The sequence below is a fragment of the Acomys minous genome (assembly GCF_964271855.1).
Source record: "Acomys minous genome assembly, chromosome: 6".
NCBI classification, from domain to species: domain Eukaryota; kingdom Metazoa; phylum Chordata; class Mammalia; order Rodentia; family Muridae; genus Acomys; species Acomys minous.
In genome coordinates, this window is record NC_140487.1 from 33,200,882 (window position 1) to 33,221,416 (window position 20,535).

At 34.3% G+C, this 20,535-nt stretch overlaps 1 protein-coding gene across 3 annotated transcripts in view; it reads right to left on the reverse strand.

The window, feature by feature from the left end:
• Window positions 1-1,428: 1,428 nt before the first annotated feature.
• CD36 (CD36 molecule (CD36 blood group)) overlaps window positions 1,429-20,535 on the reverse strand; it is a 54,015-nt gene continuing 34,908 nt past the window's right edge. For all 3 annotated transcript variants that reach the window (XM_084784977.1, XM_084784978.1, XM_084784976.1), the window contains 11 exons: window positions 18,284-18,431; window positions 17,716-17,895; window positions 16,477-16,568; window positions 14,494-14,540; window positions 8,262-8,331; window positions 7,003-7,190; window positions 5,880-5,998; window positions 4,763-4,836; window positions 4,194-4,248; window positions 3,350-3,514; window positions 1,429-2,388 (listed from right to left, as the gene is read on the reverse strand). In XM_084784977.1, the coding sequence (XP_084641103.1) occupies window positions 3,350-3,514; window positions 4,194-4,248; window positions 4,763-4,836; window positions 5,880-5,998; window positions 7,003-7,190; window positions 8,262-8,331; window positions 14,494-14,540; window positions 16,477-16,568; window positions 17,716-17,895; window positions 18,284-18,431 (1,138 nt within the window). In that variant the 3' untranslated portion in view covers window positions 1,429-2,388. The remainder of the gene's footprint in view (window positions 2,389-3,349; window positions 3,515-4,193; window positions 4,249-4,762; window positions 4,837-5,879; window positions 5,999-7,002; window positions 7,191-8,261; window positions 8,332-14,493; window positions 14,541-16,476; window positions 16,569-17,715; window positions 17,896-18,283; window positions 18,432-20,535) is intronic.

Sequence of the window (20,535 nt, forward strand, 5' to 3'; positions counted from 1 at the left end):
CACTGTAGTTTCCTAGTATTGATGCATGCTGAGTCCACCTTGATGGAACATTGGGTGCCTGACTGATAGCACATTAGTCTTGAAGATTACCAGCCTCCCTGTGGGACATGGGAGACTTGTGGCTCCACATATTAGGCTTTACTGTGGTACATATGATGCTAATGTCTACAGCAAAGTCCAATGCTTATGTTTCTCTCTCTGCCAGGTTATAAGTCTTTCTGTTCATGCTATTCTCAGTGCCTTTGGTGAGAAAATGGTGCGGGTAATATGAAGTGTTTTTCCCACTTTTTCTCAGTGCATCTTTCCTTAATAGTGTACTGTAGCCATACAGCATCGTATCGCCAGAGTTTCTAAATTCTAGTGAAGGTATTCTGTCAACATCTTAGAGTGACAATTTTCACATCCTAATTAAAAGAAAAGACACCAATCTCCATGCTTTGTGTATCTTCAGATACCAGAAAGATTCTTCCTAAGGTGTTGGCTTAACTTGAGGTTTTTAATAGGATTTTAAAAATAAACTAAAAAACTTACATCTAGATGCTATATTATTATTATTAACGCTTTTTAAAATTTACCATTTATATATTTAAGTTGTTTCTTTGAAGGTGGTGCATGCCTTTTTCCCCAGCACTCAGGAGGCAGAGACAGGTGATTCTTGAGTTCAAGTCTATCCTGGTCTATAGAGCATGATCCTGCACAGCCAGGACTAAATAGACAAACTCTGCCTTGAAGAAAAAAGTGTTTTTCTTACTTTTGAGATTTATAATTACATCATACCCCTATCCTTTTTCTCCCCTAAGACCTTCTCATACACTCCTCCTTGCTCTATTTTCTATTCATGTGCACATGTGTGCCTGGGTGTATATATGTCTGCCACGAGCATGCAGAAGTCTATAGAGGAAAGGAGGTTATTGCATCAACTCTCACATGAGTTGATGATACTGTGAGCAGACATGTGGTTTCTAAGAACCAAACCCAGGTCTTCAATAGGAACATCAAGTGCTCCTAAGCACTGATACAATCCTATTGCCCCAAGCTGTCATTATTTTTTTTTATTTCTTTACCTAGACAGGAGAACTGCCTCCCCATTCTTTTTATATTTCCATGTATAAAACACAAAATGGTTGTTTTTGTTTTCTCTTCTATACTAGAATTTGTTTGAACTAATACCTTTGCAATAGGTTTTTCCGCTAAGGAAAGCAGTACTATCTATCAATGTGTCTCATGCTGAAAGAAAGTAGCCTTCAGTCTCATGTTGCTGCAATAAAATTAAAACCAATTGTCATGTTTCCAGTTTGATTAAGATATGATGAGAGATTCAATAATTCAGAAAAATACATATGGCTCTATGGCTTCAGGTAGAATATTTCCGCACACACACACACACACACAAAAGCATTTTGTGATGCAATAGGAACTACACAAACATTTTAAACTTAAGTAACATCTTTTAATGTTAGAAACAGTCCTTTTTAGGTGACTATGAAAGCAGGAGATATTACCACAAATACATTTTAAAGCTCATTCTAGAGTCTGTAATATTCCATAAAATAATTCCTTTGTTATAATTTACATCTCTTAATACTATAAGAGCTCTCTGAGGTTGAATTAGTTGCAGCTGAGCAGAAAGAGAAAAACCGATTCAGTTTCTAGAAGAGTTATGCAACATGAAACATGACAACACACTTAAAATTTGAACATCTAAAGTGTGCTAAAAATGTCCATTTCACAGCAAGGGACAAAACATATAAGCTCGGTGTTAGAAAGTTAAAAAAAAAACAACAACAATAAATCTCTGTGATATCTAACTTTGCTGTGCCAAGGACTCTCAGGAGGAAAACATTTAAACAATATTTAATCTATGGCTCATATTCCAATTATTCATTTCAAAACGTTTCACACTTCTAATATACTATGTACTGACAGTCACAAGGTACATTTGCTATGAATGAAGGGAGCACCCCAGACATGATAGTGTTTTTCTTTCACTGAGGAAAAAAATTGCCTAGAATGTACACTGTTGACATTTGCCAACAGGGAATAAATCAGTAAATCAGAACCAAACAAAAATAATTGGTTCTACAGAAATCAAAGTCCACTCAGGGGTATAAATGATGGACTTTACAAAGTGCTGGATTTTATTTAAAAACATAGGCTAAAGTGACATATTAATCTTTTTGAAATATGCTGTGACTTATTGCATATATATGCAATGAAAGAGAAAAACAGAAAGAGAGTGAGAGAGAGAGAGCACACACACCATCATTTCTTCAACTAAAGATAGGTGTGTTTTGTAAAACCAAAGCATATATTAAGTCTTCATTTTGTAGATTGGTTTTACCGAAGATCTTGAAGTAGCCAGTGTGTATATGAAGGCTCATTTTCTACCTGTAAAGCAGAAAAAAAAAACCAATCCATTACCAATCAGGAAGCAGTATGATACTAAAACAATAAAATAGTGTCTTCTTCCAGATCCAAGATATGATTCCTTCAGCTACACGGCTCAATATCTTTAAAGAGAAAAGTCGTCTAAGTTTCCTCATCAAGGAGACACATGTTTCCATTCAAGAGTGACAAACAGAACGCTGCATCCTGACTCTCGTGAGCTAAGCATAAGACCAGAGAGGGTAGCTGATTACATTTGCGGCAAAGCATCACCATACACTCAAGACTGTCATCATGAAGAGGTTCATATGCCACAACATTCAAAGTGAGCTTGCTGTATGCCCACAGTCTATTCTCCTAAGCACTCTACCTTATTTCTTTTTGTAAATCTATCCCCTTTTAAATTGTGCACAGATTTCCCCAGAGACGTAATTTTTTTTTATTACACAGAGTTATCTGATTATCTTGTAATCTTATATACTAATTTCCAGACAGTAGTTTTTAGCTCATTATCAAAATGTCATGAATTAACCCATGATTCAGAAAAGCATAAGTAACAAGTACATAGAGGTTTATGATGATGATATATTTTACCTCTGTGTTTCATCAAAATCTATATATTCCTGCATCTGTATCTTTTTGTCTTGCTCTTATGAATTTCAGTCTACTAAAATGTTTGTAATTATAACTTTGATAAAGTATTTATAATTTTTTATAACTGACAAAAAAAGAAATGAGCAAGTCTAAGTTTGCACAGAAGCTGTACTTGTGCTAATTTTACAATGGTCATGATTTCGTTCACCATTTGTTTCTAAATTTACAGCAATCACATAAAAAAATAATGGTATAAATAAAGACATTATAGTTGGCTAAACATGTCCAGAAATATTTGTGACCTAATTTATAATCCGTTTTTGATCAGATGAAATTAGTTAAATAATACATACTTCGTTAGAGCACTTACTTATTTTCCATTTTTGGATCTGCACGCACAGTATGAAATCATAAAAGCAACAAACATCACCACTCCAACCCCAAGTAAGGCCATTTCTACAAGGCCAAGTAGCTTTATTTTTCCAGTCACTTGACTTCTGAACATTTCTGCTTTCTCATCGCCAATGGTTCCAGTCTGTAATCAAGTTTACAGTTAACATTATTTGAGTAAATATGTGAAACAAAAGAATTTTATAGCATCCTCTTCTTTAAACATATGCATAGGTATCAGCTGTGTCAGAGTCAGTAAAACTGACTTTTCAGTAATGACTCCTGCCCTACTTTGATCATACTATATAGAACTCAGCAGTGTATTAGCACTTGTTTGATCCTTTGAATTCTTTGAAATATTTCACAATTTTTCAAATGTTGTTTTGCAAAGGCCAATAGTTGTGCTTGCTTTGAAGATTTATACAATGCAATTTTTAGCTCTGAGACTAATCAATTTAGCAGCTTACAGTAAAATGATTATCAGGCAATAGGATTGTCTATCTACTCTAATCTGTCATGTTTGGAAGTAATTGGTTTTTTAAACTTATCACTCTCATATTTAATGAGTCATGAATTCTGTGGTGTTACATATACACATCTCTTAAATATTATGGCAAGTAAAATAGATAAAATTATTTGTCTACCTGTAAAACAAGCCATAAAACTCTACAAATATGTCTATATAATTTAGTTTTTAAAAACTATATTATTATTATATATGTAGGCAATGTAAATATATCTTCAGATATCATACTACATATGTATGTCATTTAAAACTGAAAGCTTTTATATATAATTATTTTAATGAATAATAAAATACTAACCTCATTGAGCCAAAGTATAGGTACAAGATAATGTCTCTTCAGACTCTTTAATGCTCTATGACACACATAAAAATAATTATCAGTATATTTATACACACTTAAAAGACATTTATAACAAACAAATGCTCAGAAGCCAATTTCTCTTGCATATGGTTTAAGTTCTTTGATTTTGTTCCATTCAATGATTCAGTCTTACCACAGATGTTTCTCATAGTACCATTCACATGTCTAATGTTGATTTCTAATTACATTTTATAGGTTCATTGGTCAACTTTTTAATCTAGGAAAGTATATGACCTAGAAGTTATAGTAGTGATAATTGGATATATGGTGCATATGAGGTACCCTCAAGCATTTCCAACTCTAGTAGTTAAAATACCTAAAGACCATTTTGAGAAGCAACAGATATGATTCTTCATGTATATTGTGGCCTAACCATTTAATAATTCTGTAATGGCTTAAGACAAAGCCCATAAGCCCTTCATTCCACTTTTATTCATGTATTCCCATTCTTATAAGAAAATGCTACTAATTTCATTTAAAAAAAAAACATTGTTAAGGAGACTCACTCTATTTTTTTGGCTGGCTTGACCAGTATGTTGACCTGAAGTCGTTTTGCAAATTGTAGAGTGAATCCAGTTATCTAAAAAGAGCAAAGTTAAATAATTAAAAACTTCTAAAATGTTATTTTTAATGACCATACTTTATCTTTGATACAGAATCATTTTGTATTTAAAATGGAGTAATTCTTAAGGGTAGGAAATTAGAGTCTATTAAACTTTGAGCATAAGTACATGTAATCATTGTCTATGTGAATTTATATACACTATATCTACACATATAATGTGTGCATGTATAGTATGCATGTGTCTCTCTCTCATATATATATATATATATATATATATATATATATATGGAAGAGAAAATTTCTTTGTCTTAGCTAACATTAAAATTTTCTTTAGATTGTGAAATGTGCATAATTTGGTGCAGACTAAGACAACATTAATAAAGCAATATAAAAAGGCCAACTCCGATGGTTAATTTAGTTGCTGAACTATATGTTCAAATATTTATCTAGTTAGAGTCTCCATATCAGTAACAAATAGTGTTGTAGACTTCTTTATTTAAGCAGATCTGTCTCCACAGATGTCAGGTGCTGAGAGTCCATTCCAGAGAATGCATACTTAGGAAGTATTAGACCACTGAGCTACATCTATTGTTTCCCTTTAAAGTGTCAAAAAGAGTATCAAGATAATTCAAATGTTAATAGCAGTACTACTGCAACTCTTAAACATTATCCTTGCTATAGATTTTCTCTGAAACTTATATATAATCATATCCTTTGGTCCTTGATAACAGTGATTTCCCACAAAAGCAATTACAGTTAAGTATAATAATAATAATAATAATAATAATAATAATAATAATAATAATAATAACAGTAATAGTAATAATAGTATATCATTAGAATATTTTGATCCACAGGCCAAGAAAAGCCATATGAAGTCCCATGTGCTGAAAGCACAATTTAATTTCTTCCCATTTATACATCAAAAAAGGAGAAATAAATACTATCCTCATTGATAGTTTCACTGATAGTAAGAATATGATCCAAGGAAATGATATATATTTTATTTTTTAGAAGAAAAAAAATAACCAAATCAAATCAATAAGACAGTGACTTACAGGTTCCACATCTAAGTATGTCTTATGTTCTTCTTCATTTGGATGTAAGCCTTCAATTGGCTCTGAAACATCAGCACTTGCATGTAGGAAATGTGGAAGGGAAATATACACAGGCTTTCCTGAAGACCCATGTTAAAAGACAATTGGAAAAATGTTACTAAACTGTTCATATATTACTTAAAATATCTGCTAGAGGAAATAGTTTTTGTAGGTTAAAATGCAGTTGCTTGTAAAATTCTAATCTTAAGAGCCTTACTTATGCAAACTAACATAAAACTAGAGGACATTTTATTAAGCAGCCAGTTGTTGTCTGTGTCTTCACCTACTAATTTGCAGAATTCAAATATTCCCCATTAAGCCAAATTAGAACATGTGCAAACTTCAAGTGGTACTATGATTAGTTCTTTCTTCTGACTGTAATACAGAGAGTGCAAACAAGACAATGATGACTCGAAAGTCTTTGCTTTTCAATTCTTACTTTATGAACATAATGAAAGATTATTTTAATCTCTGTTTTCTGGCAGGGGTGGGGACTGGTGTACAGCCATGGCAGATGGTGAGGAAACTCATTATATACTGGGGATATTCCTCTCTCTTTAACCATCAAAACGACATGGCATACTAGCAACATGGTTTTCCCAATAACTCAATTTTGCAATCCTGAAACACAATAGAAGCCTTAAAAAGGAACATATAAAGGCACCACAAAGTGCACTGTCACCAAAGGTTACCTTCTGTTACCATTGGTTTATTTAATTTTAAATGTTCAATAAAAAGAAATTATGGGTTACTATTACATTACATGTTATGATACTTTATTCTCACTCATCTGTCTCCTCTTTCTCTTGTATTCTTCCACTCAAGTAGCAGCTTTCCTCTAAGTTTTCTTGTCACATGAATTTCATAACTATCTCTTCTCCAGCTTAAGATCTCATCCTTTCATCTTTCCCACCTCCACATACATGACAACATTTGAGATATTTATCTTTCTGAATATGGCTTTTTCTACATAATACAATCTTCTCTAGCCCTATCTAATTTTATGTTACAGTTCAAAGGATAAAACTCCAAAACATAATTCAATACAAATTTACATGAGCATATGATGAGCCTATCTACAAACCTTCTTTGCATTTGCCAATGTCTAGCACACCATACGATGTGCAGTTTTTTGAGATGACTTTTTCAGTGCAGAAACAGTGGTTGTCTGGATTATCTAGTGGTGATGCAAAGGCCTTTGCTGGCAGAATGAATCTGTACACGGGGATTCCTTTGAGGTCAATCTCAGATCCAAACACAGCGTAGATAGACCTACATGGAGATTCAAGAAAAGGTTCAGACTAGAAGCCCGAATCCTATTCTGAACATCTGATTCTTTTCCTTTAAACGACTTTATATTCTTGTTTTAACTTATAAAAATGTCATGTTTCTGATAAACTTTATTTTTTTTAATTCTTAGATAAATTATTGTTGTTGTTATTTTTACATTGTAAGACACACTATGATTAAAAACATGAGTGTGAAATATACATGTTCTTAAATATATTCTAAGGTCAATTTTACATGTAAACCGTCATGGAGGAATAAATGCAAGATAAATTCTTTATACTTAAATTCTTCTATGCAACAAATATTTACATGTCTTCCTCAAATTATATAATTGTGCTCAATTTAGATCATTTCCACTTTTCAAAAAAAAAAGGTGAAAGAAAGAGTCACTCACTTGATGGGCCTTGTGCATGGATATGCTTGGAAGAGATATCTATCACTTACCATGTGTCCACCATGCTGAACTTGGTGTGGAAGAGCTCAATCAATATTCCTTCTGACCCTCAGCCCCACCATGTGACAAAGCACTGTTTTCAGATATTTTTATACATAGAGCAATGATTATGAGGTGTCTAATAATTGTCTTTAGTCTCATCTTCAGGATAGGCCTGAAGATAAGGGGAGTTGTGTGGGTTCAGTACTCATGGGTATATACTCAACCTCACCCATACAGAACATGTGGGGACAATTAACATTGTTTTGGAACAAATGTGTCACCTTCTCTAGACATCTTCTAAAAGACTAGGCATTCTCATTACATTTGATTGTTGTATCTTGAAAGTTTATCAGCAGACATGATAAATAGTACTCAGCAATGACAAAGAAAATGGCTTGCACTATGAAATGTTGAAATGTGTAGGCTACTTTGAAAGTACAAATAAATATTAATTCCATATTAACACACTTATTCTTAAGAAATCAAGTAAAATATTTGCCTATTTCTTTCAAAGAATGTAAATAATTAGGCTTCTCTTTTTTCTTTTCTTTTTGTTTTTTGTTTGTTTGTTTGTTTGTCTTTTAAGACTGGGATGGAAGAAAGCCATATAAATTTACCTGCAAATATCCGAAGAAAAGAACCTCAGTATCCGCGACTTCTCAACAAAAGGTGGAAAGGAGGCTGCATCTGTTAAAAAATACCAAGCCAGTGACAAGTGTTTTTACGTGATGTGAATCCTAGAAAAATTTATAAATCTTTCTTTCTAGTATAGTCAATAGAAATAAAATATGATCTGCATATACAATTTTAAAGTTATCTACTAGGAGAGCTACCTTCAGAAAATAGTGGTGTATTTCTTTTATTCAAGTATATACAAGTCTTTATTTTCAACATATAATCAACAAAAATATCTTTCATTGTCAAACCATAGCACATGTTCATTTCAATCACAACAGATATCCTAGCTATCTCTGTCAATTTGGCACAGCCTAGAGTAACTTGAGAGGAAAACTTCTACTGAAGGCTGCCTAGATCACATTGGCCCATGAGCATGTCTCTAAGGGAGTATGGTGGTTTGAATAAAAATGGCCACATAGGCTCAAAACAAAATGCTTAGTGATCAGGGAGTGGCACGATTTGGGAGGGATTCGTGGTTGAGGCCTCTTGGAACCAGTGTGTTGTGCCTGATAGACTGTTAGGTTTCAAAAACCCAAGCCTGGTCCAGTGTCTTATTCCTCCTGCTGCCCATGGGTGAGGATGTAGAACTCTAATTTCTCTAGCACTATGTCTGCCTGCTTGCAGTCATTCTCCCCTCCATGATAATAATGGACTAAACCCTTGAAATTATTCACAAGCCCAACTAAATGCTTTTTGTTATAAGAGTTACCATGGTCACAAGGATCTCTTCACAGCAATAGAATATTCACTAAGACCTACGTTGGTAACACAGACAGGGGTATTGCTTTGACAGGTCTGACCACAACCCTTGTAAGCAGAATGTAGATTTTTAGAACTTTGGACTAGAAAAGTGGCTGAATTCTTTAAGGAGGGATTAATGAGCCATCCTATTAGGAACATGGATGACAGTGCTGAAGAAGATTTGAACTTTTGGGTTTGACTAAAGGTTTTTTAGAGGGAAAGAATACTTTAGTAAAGAATGTAGCTGCTTTCTGCTCTTGTCCAAAAATCTGCCTCAGGCTAAAGAAAAGAGTTTTGGATGAAGGGCAATGGCAGAGGAGATTTAAAATTACCATAATATATTGACTTGGTCATTTGGTTATTTTTTATTAAACATTTTTAAAATTTTTTACATATACATTTATATTATTACATTTATTACATTTATATTATATACAATAAACTACCTGTAGCAAGAAGAACAGTGGTGACACTATCATAAATTATATAAATGTTACATTCTTAGTGTTTTGGCTATTTGTATTTGACAGCTTTGAAGAAAACATCTTTTCTATCTTGGTGCATCTAAAATTCTGAATCTATCATATCTCATCATTATCAACTTAAAATATTTATCTAGACCTAAAAACATCGTAACCCCTAAACAACTAAGCTTAAATGTAAAACTAAACTTGTCTAAGGCCATATCACCCCGAACATGCCTGATCTCTGGTGACTCTGATGCAGAGGTATCATGAAAAGGAGAAAGCTAAGCGAGGAAAACTATAAAATGTTCAGTTTGGAGAGAAAAGGGGAAGTATAATTGAGCTAAGTCCAGTACTCAGGAGCTTAAAAAAATGTTAAGAAAAGACTGATGCAAAGTGGATTAAAGGGATTGGTGACCTCAGGCCAAGACCCACCTAGATTCCAACTTGTGAAAAGGATTTAAAGAAAACTTACACAATGAGGGAAACTGTCAACAACAGAATGTTGGGGGAAACTAGCTGAAAGAGAGTGCCAATTTCCAGGCCCATAAAGCAGCACAATGTGGCAGCTTCAGCTATAACTTGCCTCTGGCTTTAGAGTCAAGGATATAAGAAAGGAGTTATGAGCTCTCCCTCTGCAACTAAAGAAAGATGCTGAGACCAGGCATGTGCCAGGAGTGTCCCTGCATGGAGGCCTAGAGATGCCTTGGCATGAGGTTGTGAAGGTGAAGCTGTCTTGTAGACCTCAAGATGCCAGAGTCATGGAATACCTTCCCAGGCGAGCTGCAAATGCCGTGTGGAACTTGCCCAAGAGAGAGAAGTATGTTGCAGTCAACAAAGCTGAAATGACATGGAGATCTGAAGATCCCTTTTGCCATCAAACACAGAGATGTATAACTTGGAGTTTTCTCATCTTGTGTAGTTCTTCCTTTAGTCCAGTATTTCCTCACTATGCTCCTTTTTCTTCCTTTTGGAAGGGTGATGCATTGGTGCCATCATATATTGGAAATATGTGACCTATATTTTGTTTTTTGTTTTGTTTTGTTTTGTTTTGTTTTACTTTCAGGGAGTTATAGAGAGCAGGCCCTGTTCCTGATATGCTGTGGCATTCAGGAGAGCAGTTCCTTCACCTTGAGGGGTTTGCAGGTGAGCCAGCCCTGAGGGAAGGAAAGCAAGAGAGGCAGTAGGCAGATTATATTAGATACCTCTCAGGCCCAGATTCCAGGCTTTGAATTGGACCATGCCAACATCTACCTCATCACTGGAGTGCATGAAGGGGCTGGTCCTATACATCCAAGCCAACAGGATCTCCATGACACAGGGCAACAGCAGGATATTCAAGAAGAATACCAGTGAGGTTTCTATATTGAGAGTGTAGGAGAAGCCAAGGCCTCATATCAGACCAATGACTCATTGCAATGAACATTTGCAAGTAAAAAGGTATAGACAAAAGAGTACACTGTGGGACACACTGTCTCAGACTATAGATTCCTCAATGAGATTTTGTTTCTCTGTTGGGGTGGAGGTTACAAGTGTGGAGTGCCAGTTCATGAAGGGAAGAGATGATAAATGTGATTGCGGTGAATGATGTAAAAACAAAGGAAACAAAACAAAAACATATTGCCCTGAATCTCACAAGAGACTTTGAACTTTGAAATAACAATGAGACTGTGATAAACTATGAGGACTTACATTTTTTTTTTACATTATCATATGGCTACACATCTGTGAGGGCCACAGAGAAGAATCTGATGGTTTGAATAAGAGTCTCCCCCATAGGCTTATAATTGAGTACTTAGAAGGAATTAGTAGGTGTGGCCTTGTAGGAATAGATGTAAACTTGTTGGAGGAAGTATGTCATGGGAGGTGGGCTTTCTGGTTACAAAAACCCAAGGCAGGTTCAGTGTCTCACTCTTCTGGCTTTCTGACCATCCAGATGTAGACTCTCAGTTACTCTATAGAACCATGTCTGTCTGCATACTGCCTTGCTCCTGCCAGAAGAATAGTGAGCCAAATCTCTGATACTGTAAGCAAGCTCCAATAACACTCGTTTTTTTTTTTTTTTAGAAGAGTTGTTGTGGTCATGGTGTCTCTTCACAGCAATAGATCACTGACTGAGACAGGGAGTGCCTTGATTATTAGTCAACGAAAGAAGGCCCATCCCACTGTGAGTTCTACTATATCCTGGGTTGATGGTCCTGGGTTATATAAACAAGCTAGCAAAGAATGAGCCTAAAAGTGAGCTGTGATCAAGCCAGCCAACAGCATCCATCCATAAGTCATGCACCAAAATTCTTGCCTTTGACTGCTGCCTTGTCTTCCCTCAGTAATGAACTAGAAGAATAAGATAAATAAATCCTTTCTTCCCTGTGTAGCTCAGTCAGTGTATTGCCACAGCAGCACAAGGAAAGTGGAATGGCACCATATTTCAAGTGCCTGAAAACCACATGTGGCTGGAGGCTATCTGAATCACTGACCTATCACTGTTGTATATTTACTGTTATAAAATAAAAGAAAATAACTAATAAAACCAGACCTTGTTGAAGTTGTGAAAGTGTTTTTGAAATATCACACTCCACCACCAGGTTGGCACTTTTCCTGCTACTAAGTGCTTTCAGAATCCCTAATCATATCAGCATTGTTCTTACTTTTAATAGTGATCTGCTCAACTGCCCTAATAATTTTTTAATTTTTCTCAGTAAAATTTCTCATAAATATTTAAAGTATATTCTACATACTTAAGATGATATTCTATTGAGTTTTCTAATTTTCAATGTAATTATCCTCCACGACACACACTGAAGAAGTGAAGAAATAACCAGATAACCTTTCAATTTGTTTCATTAGTAAATATGGCCAAACTGAACACCACTAGCTGTAGTTGGTTAAATAGTCTAATATATCCTTCAAATATATGTCCCATGTATTTTTTCCATCAAGCTTTATTTTTTAACTTTGTGACTTGTTATTTTCTATTCATGTTTCTGTGAATAAAGAATCAAGTAAATTATAATGCTTTTGTGATCAACACTTCATTCTATCAGTTAAAGGACTGTATAATAAATTTGAGTTTAAACTCTTCACGCTGGTGTCTATATAGGTATTGTCTACACCTGAGAATCCAGAGGTTAGATAATGAAAGGACTGTCTATTGTAAGCACTTAAATTATTATTTGAAATATCATTGAAGATATAGAATAATTAAACCCACAAATTGTCACAGGCAAGAAACAAGATAGTTATTAATAGAGCCATATTTTTCTTTTGTTTACTTGTTTTTTATGTATGGAGGGCAGAGAAAACTTTGTATATAGCTTTACCAATATTTTCCATTCTTACTTTTGCTCTGAGTTCTCTTACTGGGATCTAAAGATTACTCATTAGGCTGGGCAGACCAGCAAATGAACTCCACATGTTCACCCATCTCAGTCTACCCAACTGTAGAAGTACAAGTACCCTTCACCATGTCTAGTGTTTGCGGTCCCCCCATGCCACGACTGTTCCTGAGGATGTAACTCAGGTTGAAGCTATCTACTGACCAAAGCATCTCCCCACTTCCAGAGAGTTGATTTTCTGAAAAGAAACATTCTAAATGTGTACCAGTCCTTTCAGTGGATGTGACTCAAGCTGAAGGAAGAAGCGTTTTTACATTATGATGGACACACGTTGCCATCGGTGTTTCAGTGGCCATTTTTCCCTCCTAGTCTCCTGTCAAGAGTCTCTCTCACAGAGATCCTCTCCTAACTCTCATCTCTACTTCTGCTTATTTCACTTCTGTAGTGTGCCTCTGTATTCTCAATTCCATGCCAGTAGTTCCTGTCAGTGTCACTAATAAATTCCCAAAGCTCTGCCTCATTCAGTTTAACCAATATCTTAGATTGAAACAGAGTTCTTAATCATTTTCCCTTAAACACTAAGCATTCTGTACTGTTTAGGAAGACCATAGTGCATTTCTGTTTTCTCTAAGTATTATCATGCTTACATAACTATTAAAATGTTTAAACACTTGACAATTTATTTGGAAAAGTGATCTTGGAAAACATTACTGTCATTGGTCCTGATTCTCCACCATATGAGACAGAACAAAATTCAATAAACCTGCAAATCTCAATTGTGCCTTTGGAATGGTAAACAGCACTGTGATTCCTTTTTTATTTAACTTTCATTATCTTCCTTATATCATTTTCCTATTGAGTAGTCCCTTATCTGATTTGTAAACATTAAGTTTGTGTTTCTTGGTAAAGGCTTATCTTTGATTTAAACTACTTCATGGTATTTGATTACCATTGTGTTGTGCAATCACAGTTCATACATGGATGGACAGCGTTCACTTTGCTTTTATCTGAGAACAATAATAAGCCCAGCCTAACTAACTCAAATATATCCTAACCAAAACTTCAGTTGTTTCTTTGAATTCTGAATCTAATTGAGAGAACACAATTTCACATATATTCTTCACTGATGGTAGAGATCTAACCTTGTTTTATTTTTTTTTTTTCATTCCTCACTCATGCTGACCAACTTGTCCAAAATAGGTTGCTTCTGCTCTCTAACCATGCTACTTGTAGCTCAGCTCCTCATTTCACTGAGATATGTTTTCCTTTCTATAATTACATTTCTTTTCATCCAACTTATCAGTCTAACACTGAGAGAAAATTTACTAGTAACTACATCTCTATATTTGTTTTTAACCACTTGTTGGATGCTCAAACATTAAGTGAGATATTTTTACAAAGCTGAATTCTCCTTGTAATGCAATGAGGCTTATTTTCCATGGTTAATCCTAAAAAAATCCCAACACATTAAGGATATAGCCCATTCCTAAGCCCACCCCGAAATAAAGATTGAGTTATGCTGACTGGTAATTACAGCCTCTCAACTTGTATCCCTTTGGCTGGGAAAGGGCTAAACTTGTGGAAGAAGGTGAGGTTTTTCTCATTGTGGTTATTACAACAAAGACTCTTACCTGTGCCATTAATCATGTCGCAATAACTTGGCCAATAGGACAAATTCCTTAAGAATAAAAGAAATAAGATGAACAAATACTCTCATTTCAAGAACACACATTCTCAGTACTCTTTCTACTTTAAAACACTGCTTTTATCAACATAATAAAGAACAGAGGTGGTGAAAGCCAAGATTTAATAAACATTCCACTTCATTTAATCCACAATTGTTTGATTCCCCTGATCTTATTGCAGTAAGGGACTTACTAGGTTCCTTAAGAGGACAGACCATAAAACACAACCTGCTGAAAGTTGAGCTCATTAGGAACCACTCAGATAGGCACAGTTCCAGAAGAAAATGAGAGAAACACAGATTTCTACATAGGATCTTTTTTTCCTTCAGAGAAATTAATTATGTGGGCATTTGTTCAGTGCTCATACTGATTTTGCAATGAAGGTATTGAGGAAGTTCCTGACATAGCTCACCATATATAGAAGTGGGGACAAACTAAAGGAGAAAGCAGAGGGGCAGATGTTTGGATATATAGAATTCAAAATACATGAATACTGAATGTTTAGTTTTTTGTCATTGTGCTTTTTACATGTGTTTAATTTTTTCCATTTTAGTGTTATCAGGGACTAGTACTAGAATGGGACAGAACTTATTTATCTTTTATTATATAAATCATTTATGTATTTTTGTACATTGAAGTCATTAAAAATAATAGATTTAAATCTCTGTAAATCTTTATAAGTCATTTTGAGTGAGAAAAAAGTTGATGTCCTCTCCTAAAAAATAGCTATTATAGTAGGATATCAAAATATACTGTTGCTTATTTTATTTGTAAAGGAAGTGCTGCTAATCATGGTCAGCTGGAGTGGAAGTAAAATCAACTGCATAATCTGACAATTGCATAGATCAACCATGGTCAGTTATAACCTACTCAATAGTTCAATAGTCACTCTCACAACTACAACCTGCAGAATATGTGCACTGACGGCTCAATGTGCAAGCTTTGCTATAATATCCCAAAAAATAAACACATAGAAATACTTTTCTTCACTAGACTTCCCTATAAAAGCATGTGAGTATGAACTCCTTTCTTCTGTAAAAGCAAAGCTGTACAACAGCGAACATTTAATCATTGTATGTTAGAACTATGTATGTGTGCATTTGGAAGTAAGTTACATTTGGTAATAAAACCACTCATCCTTTTAAACCGCTACCTCTAAGGTCCTCAAGAAATAATTGGACTAAAGTAAAACTATGGCATAATTATAAAAAAAGAAGTTTTTTTTCCTTCTGGTAATTAGTTTTCTTTCTATTTTATACATATGAAAAAACATGATGAACTTTCAGAAAATGTGAGAAAGACAAGTGTGGTTTCCTGAACCTATTGTGTTCTTTCACTTTTCCAAAAGTGATATATTGTACATTATATACATTTATTGCTGTCTTTGAAATATTAATTTCATTTTTCCGTAAGTAGAAAAAGTTGGCATGGTAGTGACATTGTGAGGTTGCGTGGATTCATTTTAGATATTCACATGTTTAGGCTCATTTAGGACCGATCACTGTAATGTATATTTTTTCCTACAATCATTTTTAAAGGCACAGTAAGATATATTTGCCTGTCATAATTTATACCGATATTTTAATTTGCTATCACTTAATTGTATGGGTGTGCTATATTGTTAGATATGCCGCCGAGATAACAATTAACACTGCATTTCTTTCACTGAAAGAAGCTGTGACTAAAAGCAAACCTTTCAAGAGTTCATGCTACTGGTTTTCAGTAAGACTGGTTATGAACAAGACAGTGGCATGAAGATGAGCTTAATATCTGGCAAAACAAAAATTGCTAAGATTGCTCTATAGCCATGCCTGTTTCATAGCCTGGTTCTGTGCCTTAGCAATAACAGCACAGTGAACTAACAGTATGTTAGATTAACCTAGGCCCTCCCTCCCCCTCCTCATCTCTCTCTCACACATAGTTACTTACCTTTTCCCTTTATAGGAATCAATTATGGCAACTTTGCTTATGTTATCCTTTCCGTTAAAAACTTTATAAACTCCATCTACAGTATTATTGTACTGAAAAGATATGAATAAAAAATTACTCATGCATCAAGTTTTATTTACTATGTCATAACACGTGTGACTAACTAGCTTTCACATTTTTTTCAAATATGGGTCATTTTCTATCATTCATGATATTAAATACAATATGAGTTGTACATCTTGAGGTTTAAGTATTTTAAAGATAGAATATAAAAATTGCCTAGAAATAAATGCTAGATGATGAGAAAAAATACTTTAAAAAGTAGCTAAGAGAAGCTTATGAACATCAGTCTCAGCATTACTATGAGTTAAGCCATTGTAATGTTGCTCACTATTCTCATTATGTTCAGGGAGGAATACACTAAGCTGAACTTAGGAGATTTCTATAGAAATCTATATTGTTCTAAATTGTTAAATCATTAATAGCGGTTAATAAAATAGAAAATTATACAAACATAATTAATATCCCCCTTGCCAAAGAAAGAGCTGTGATAATTTGGTTTAAATAATAATAGCCTCTAATTCCTTTGAGCTTTCCAACTAATATATAGTTGTATACCATGAAATAGTAACAATATGAACTGGAAAGCATCAGGAATATTCCCATAAATTGTGTAATGATATAATAGTACAAACCGGAATTTGGTTTAACCATCTCAATCTCATCCTGTTGTAGTTCAGAACTGCCGCCTGTAACTAAGTATTGGAGGAGGTCTACCTCTTACGAATCACCAAACTGATGCTCTGTAAACCTGAGCTGCAATCTTCATTAACTGAAGCTGGATGAATTTCTCAATTGAAAAATCACAGTAACTTTATAGTTAAAACTTTAAAAAATTAAGGCTTTAGAAAATATATGATTTTTAATGAAGAATATATTAACCTTGATGCTTTAGAAAAATAAATACAAAATGCAAAGATTTACATACTTACAAATGAGTTCCAACTGTCTATAAGAATAAAATTTGATTAATTTCTAAATTAAGATAAATATAGTCAAATGAATTAAATTATTTTTCCCTAGCAAAACTGATGGCACGTAAGACTCAGATTTTAAAAGTTATGGATTCTATGTTCTCAGAATAACTAATAAGGCTAATATGCAAAACTATAATTTTCCAGCTAAATTTAATTACATAATTAGAATATAACAACCTAGTCATTTATATTTGGTACTTACAGGATAAAACACACCAACTGTGGTAGTAATGGGATATGGAACCAAACTCAAGAATGGATCCTTGTAACCCCATAACAGTTCTTTAAGAGTTCTTCTTTGGAACATTGAAGATTGGGACTTTTTGATAAGGGAATTGAGCACAACTTGAACAAATGAGTTTTGGTAGATGTGTGGTGCAGCCTGAAAAAAAAAACACACTCTCTGAAAAATCAATACATAGTACTTCTTAAGTCTATTTATTAACCATAAAAACTGAGTTTAATTAAAATTACACTAATCCTTCAAAATCTTGGTTAGACTAATATTAAAGTTTGTGTCATTTTTCTTAATCCCTATATGACACATATTCTGAATTATGTATAATCACAGAGAGACATTCAAATTAAGAGCTATTTTTGAAGGAGACTCCTTAAGTAATCCATTAAATAAACTGATTATCATGATTGTGTCATCTTTCTAGATGACAAAATGGCATAAAACTTGTTTTTTAAATTGGCAAAATAACGAAAGTTAAATGATTGGGTAATTCTGAGATTAATTGTGACAGGCTCTGCAATGTTCCACTCACCGCCACAGCGAGATTGAGAACTGTGAAGCTGTCATTTTCTGTCCCGACAGACAGTGAAGGCTCAAAGATTGCTCCGTTGGGCTGTACAAAAGAGACGGTGTTGTCTTCGTGGTCCTGTGTTACGTTCTCCTTGGCTAGATAACGAACTCTGAAACAAACAGAAGTAAAAAAAAAAAAATTGAGGGAGGGAAATGAATGTAAGCACTAGACAGCAAATGTCTCCTCGTTCAACAAACGCTTTTTGAACCCAGAAGAAGTCACAACTTGCAGTTGCAGAATTACGACGGTAAATAACTAGTTATTGCTACGTCTCTGACAATCTGTTCAGAAGAGGTCTTAAACCCGGTAATAGAAATGTAGGGTAACATGAAGTGAGTTACACTAGAGTCTGGGAGCAGCCTGGTCAAAGTGGAACAGTGGGTGGAAAACTCATTTTTGGTAAGTTCTGTGCGGAGGGCCAAGCGAACAGAAGTGTTATGTAGGAAGGGCTAAAAGTAGCAAGTTAAAAATGCTGAAGGTCAGGACGACGTGGTTTGAGAAATGCCAGTGTTTGAGTGCTGTTTAACTGTAGAGCGAAAGAGAAACAGTTGGTGGGAACAAACACCACAAGGTGAGGTTTCAAACATAAAAGGGCTATTATAATCAAGTGGCAGGCTTAACTCTGAAGTATGGAGGGTCAGAGTATGAATGTATTTTTCATATTAGAAAGACCGCTCCAAGTGTGCAGGTTACCCAGCAATCCCGGTTTAAGTACATTCACAAAGCCACCATGAAACAACAAAGAATCGTTTGCAATTTCAGAGTGTCCAGGGCTAACTGTATTCCTTTATTTTACATATTGAATTCTGAGTTCCAGTCTCTTGACTTTAACAACAGTAATACTGTTCATGAGTGTGTAAAAGGTGATTGCTTTGTAGACAACCATTTGGTAGGTACAAAGCATCCGTTAAAAGTGAAATAAGGTAGACACCACTCAGCACATTACTCTAGCTGGATATCAATTAATTATGTGACTTATAACTAGAGCATAGATTGAAAAATTATGAGCTATAAGTTTGATAAAAAAAAAAACAGGTGAATTCCTACAGGATACAGATAGGATCCCCAAGCAGATAGGGAGTGCTATTTTCAGTATTTTCTTACTTCGAGGTGTGTTTTATTTCAAGTTTGAACTAGATAGACCAGGCTTGTCTCAAAACTTGCTATGGGCCCACCTCCCAAGTGCTGCAATTACAAAGGTGGCCATCACAGCTGGTGAGTAAGAGAGTTAATGGCCATATTATTTCAAAACATGGATTAAAACTGGAACTCTATTGTAATAAGCGCTGTACAAAGCTTTATTATTTATTCTCTGTTGAGTAAGATATTTAAGCAACTTAAAAAAAAAAAACAAACGGAAACAACCTAAAACACTATACTAGTAATAAATTACTTCTCATAAAATAACTATTTTAAAATTAATGTACCTATTAAAGATTTAAGTAAGGATACAGCAATTTCAGAAACTTCAGTGCAGGTATGACTAAGTGAAACAAAAGCTAAATAATTCAGATTTATTTTTCTTTAAATGGCACTTACAACATCAGACCAGTAGATGGCACTCAGTAAGCGGAAAAAAATTGGTAATACAATCTTGTCTTGGAAAAGTTCTTTTGAAAGAACATAATCACTCAATTTTTAAAATAAAAACTTGGAAACTTTGCGCTATATTGCTTAATAAGTCCAAGAGACTATCTTTCCCCAGACATTTACTCAATGCTTTCATTAGTATTCTCGCCAAAGCAAACACAAATTTTAAAATTGAAAATATCCAGAAAAACTATAATAACCAAAGTTATTGCAGATTAGGATATAATTATGACATTAAACCAGGTAATTTTATGTGTTAACCCTGTCTTATATTGTCTATCAATGTTTTGTCAAAATCATCCTAGCAGTCACTGGCCAAATCAACCAGAGGGACTGTTTTAGGGGTATATTTTTCTACAATCTCAATTTAAAATGGAGTCAGAGTGTCACCAATGATGGGACACAGATTCACCTAACACATTAGAAGACTCTCAAAATTGTGACTTAAAAAAAATAATAAATCTACTTTCAAATTGTAACTTTAAAAAGGTTTTTGTTTTGTTTTGTTTTGTTTTTTGACTTTTTTTTTAATTGATTTTCTTCCCTTTATTTAAGTCATTTAGGCAAACTAAAGAAATTCCAGTTCGATGATGTCATGAGACAAGATGACCCACACTTCAACA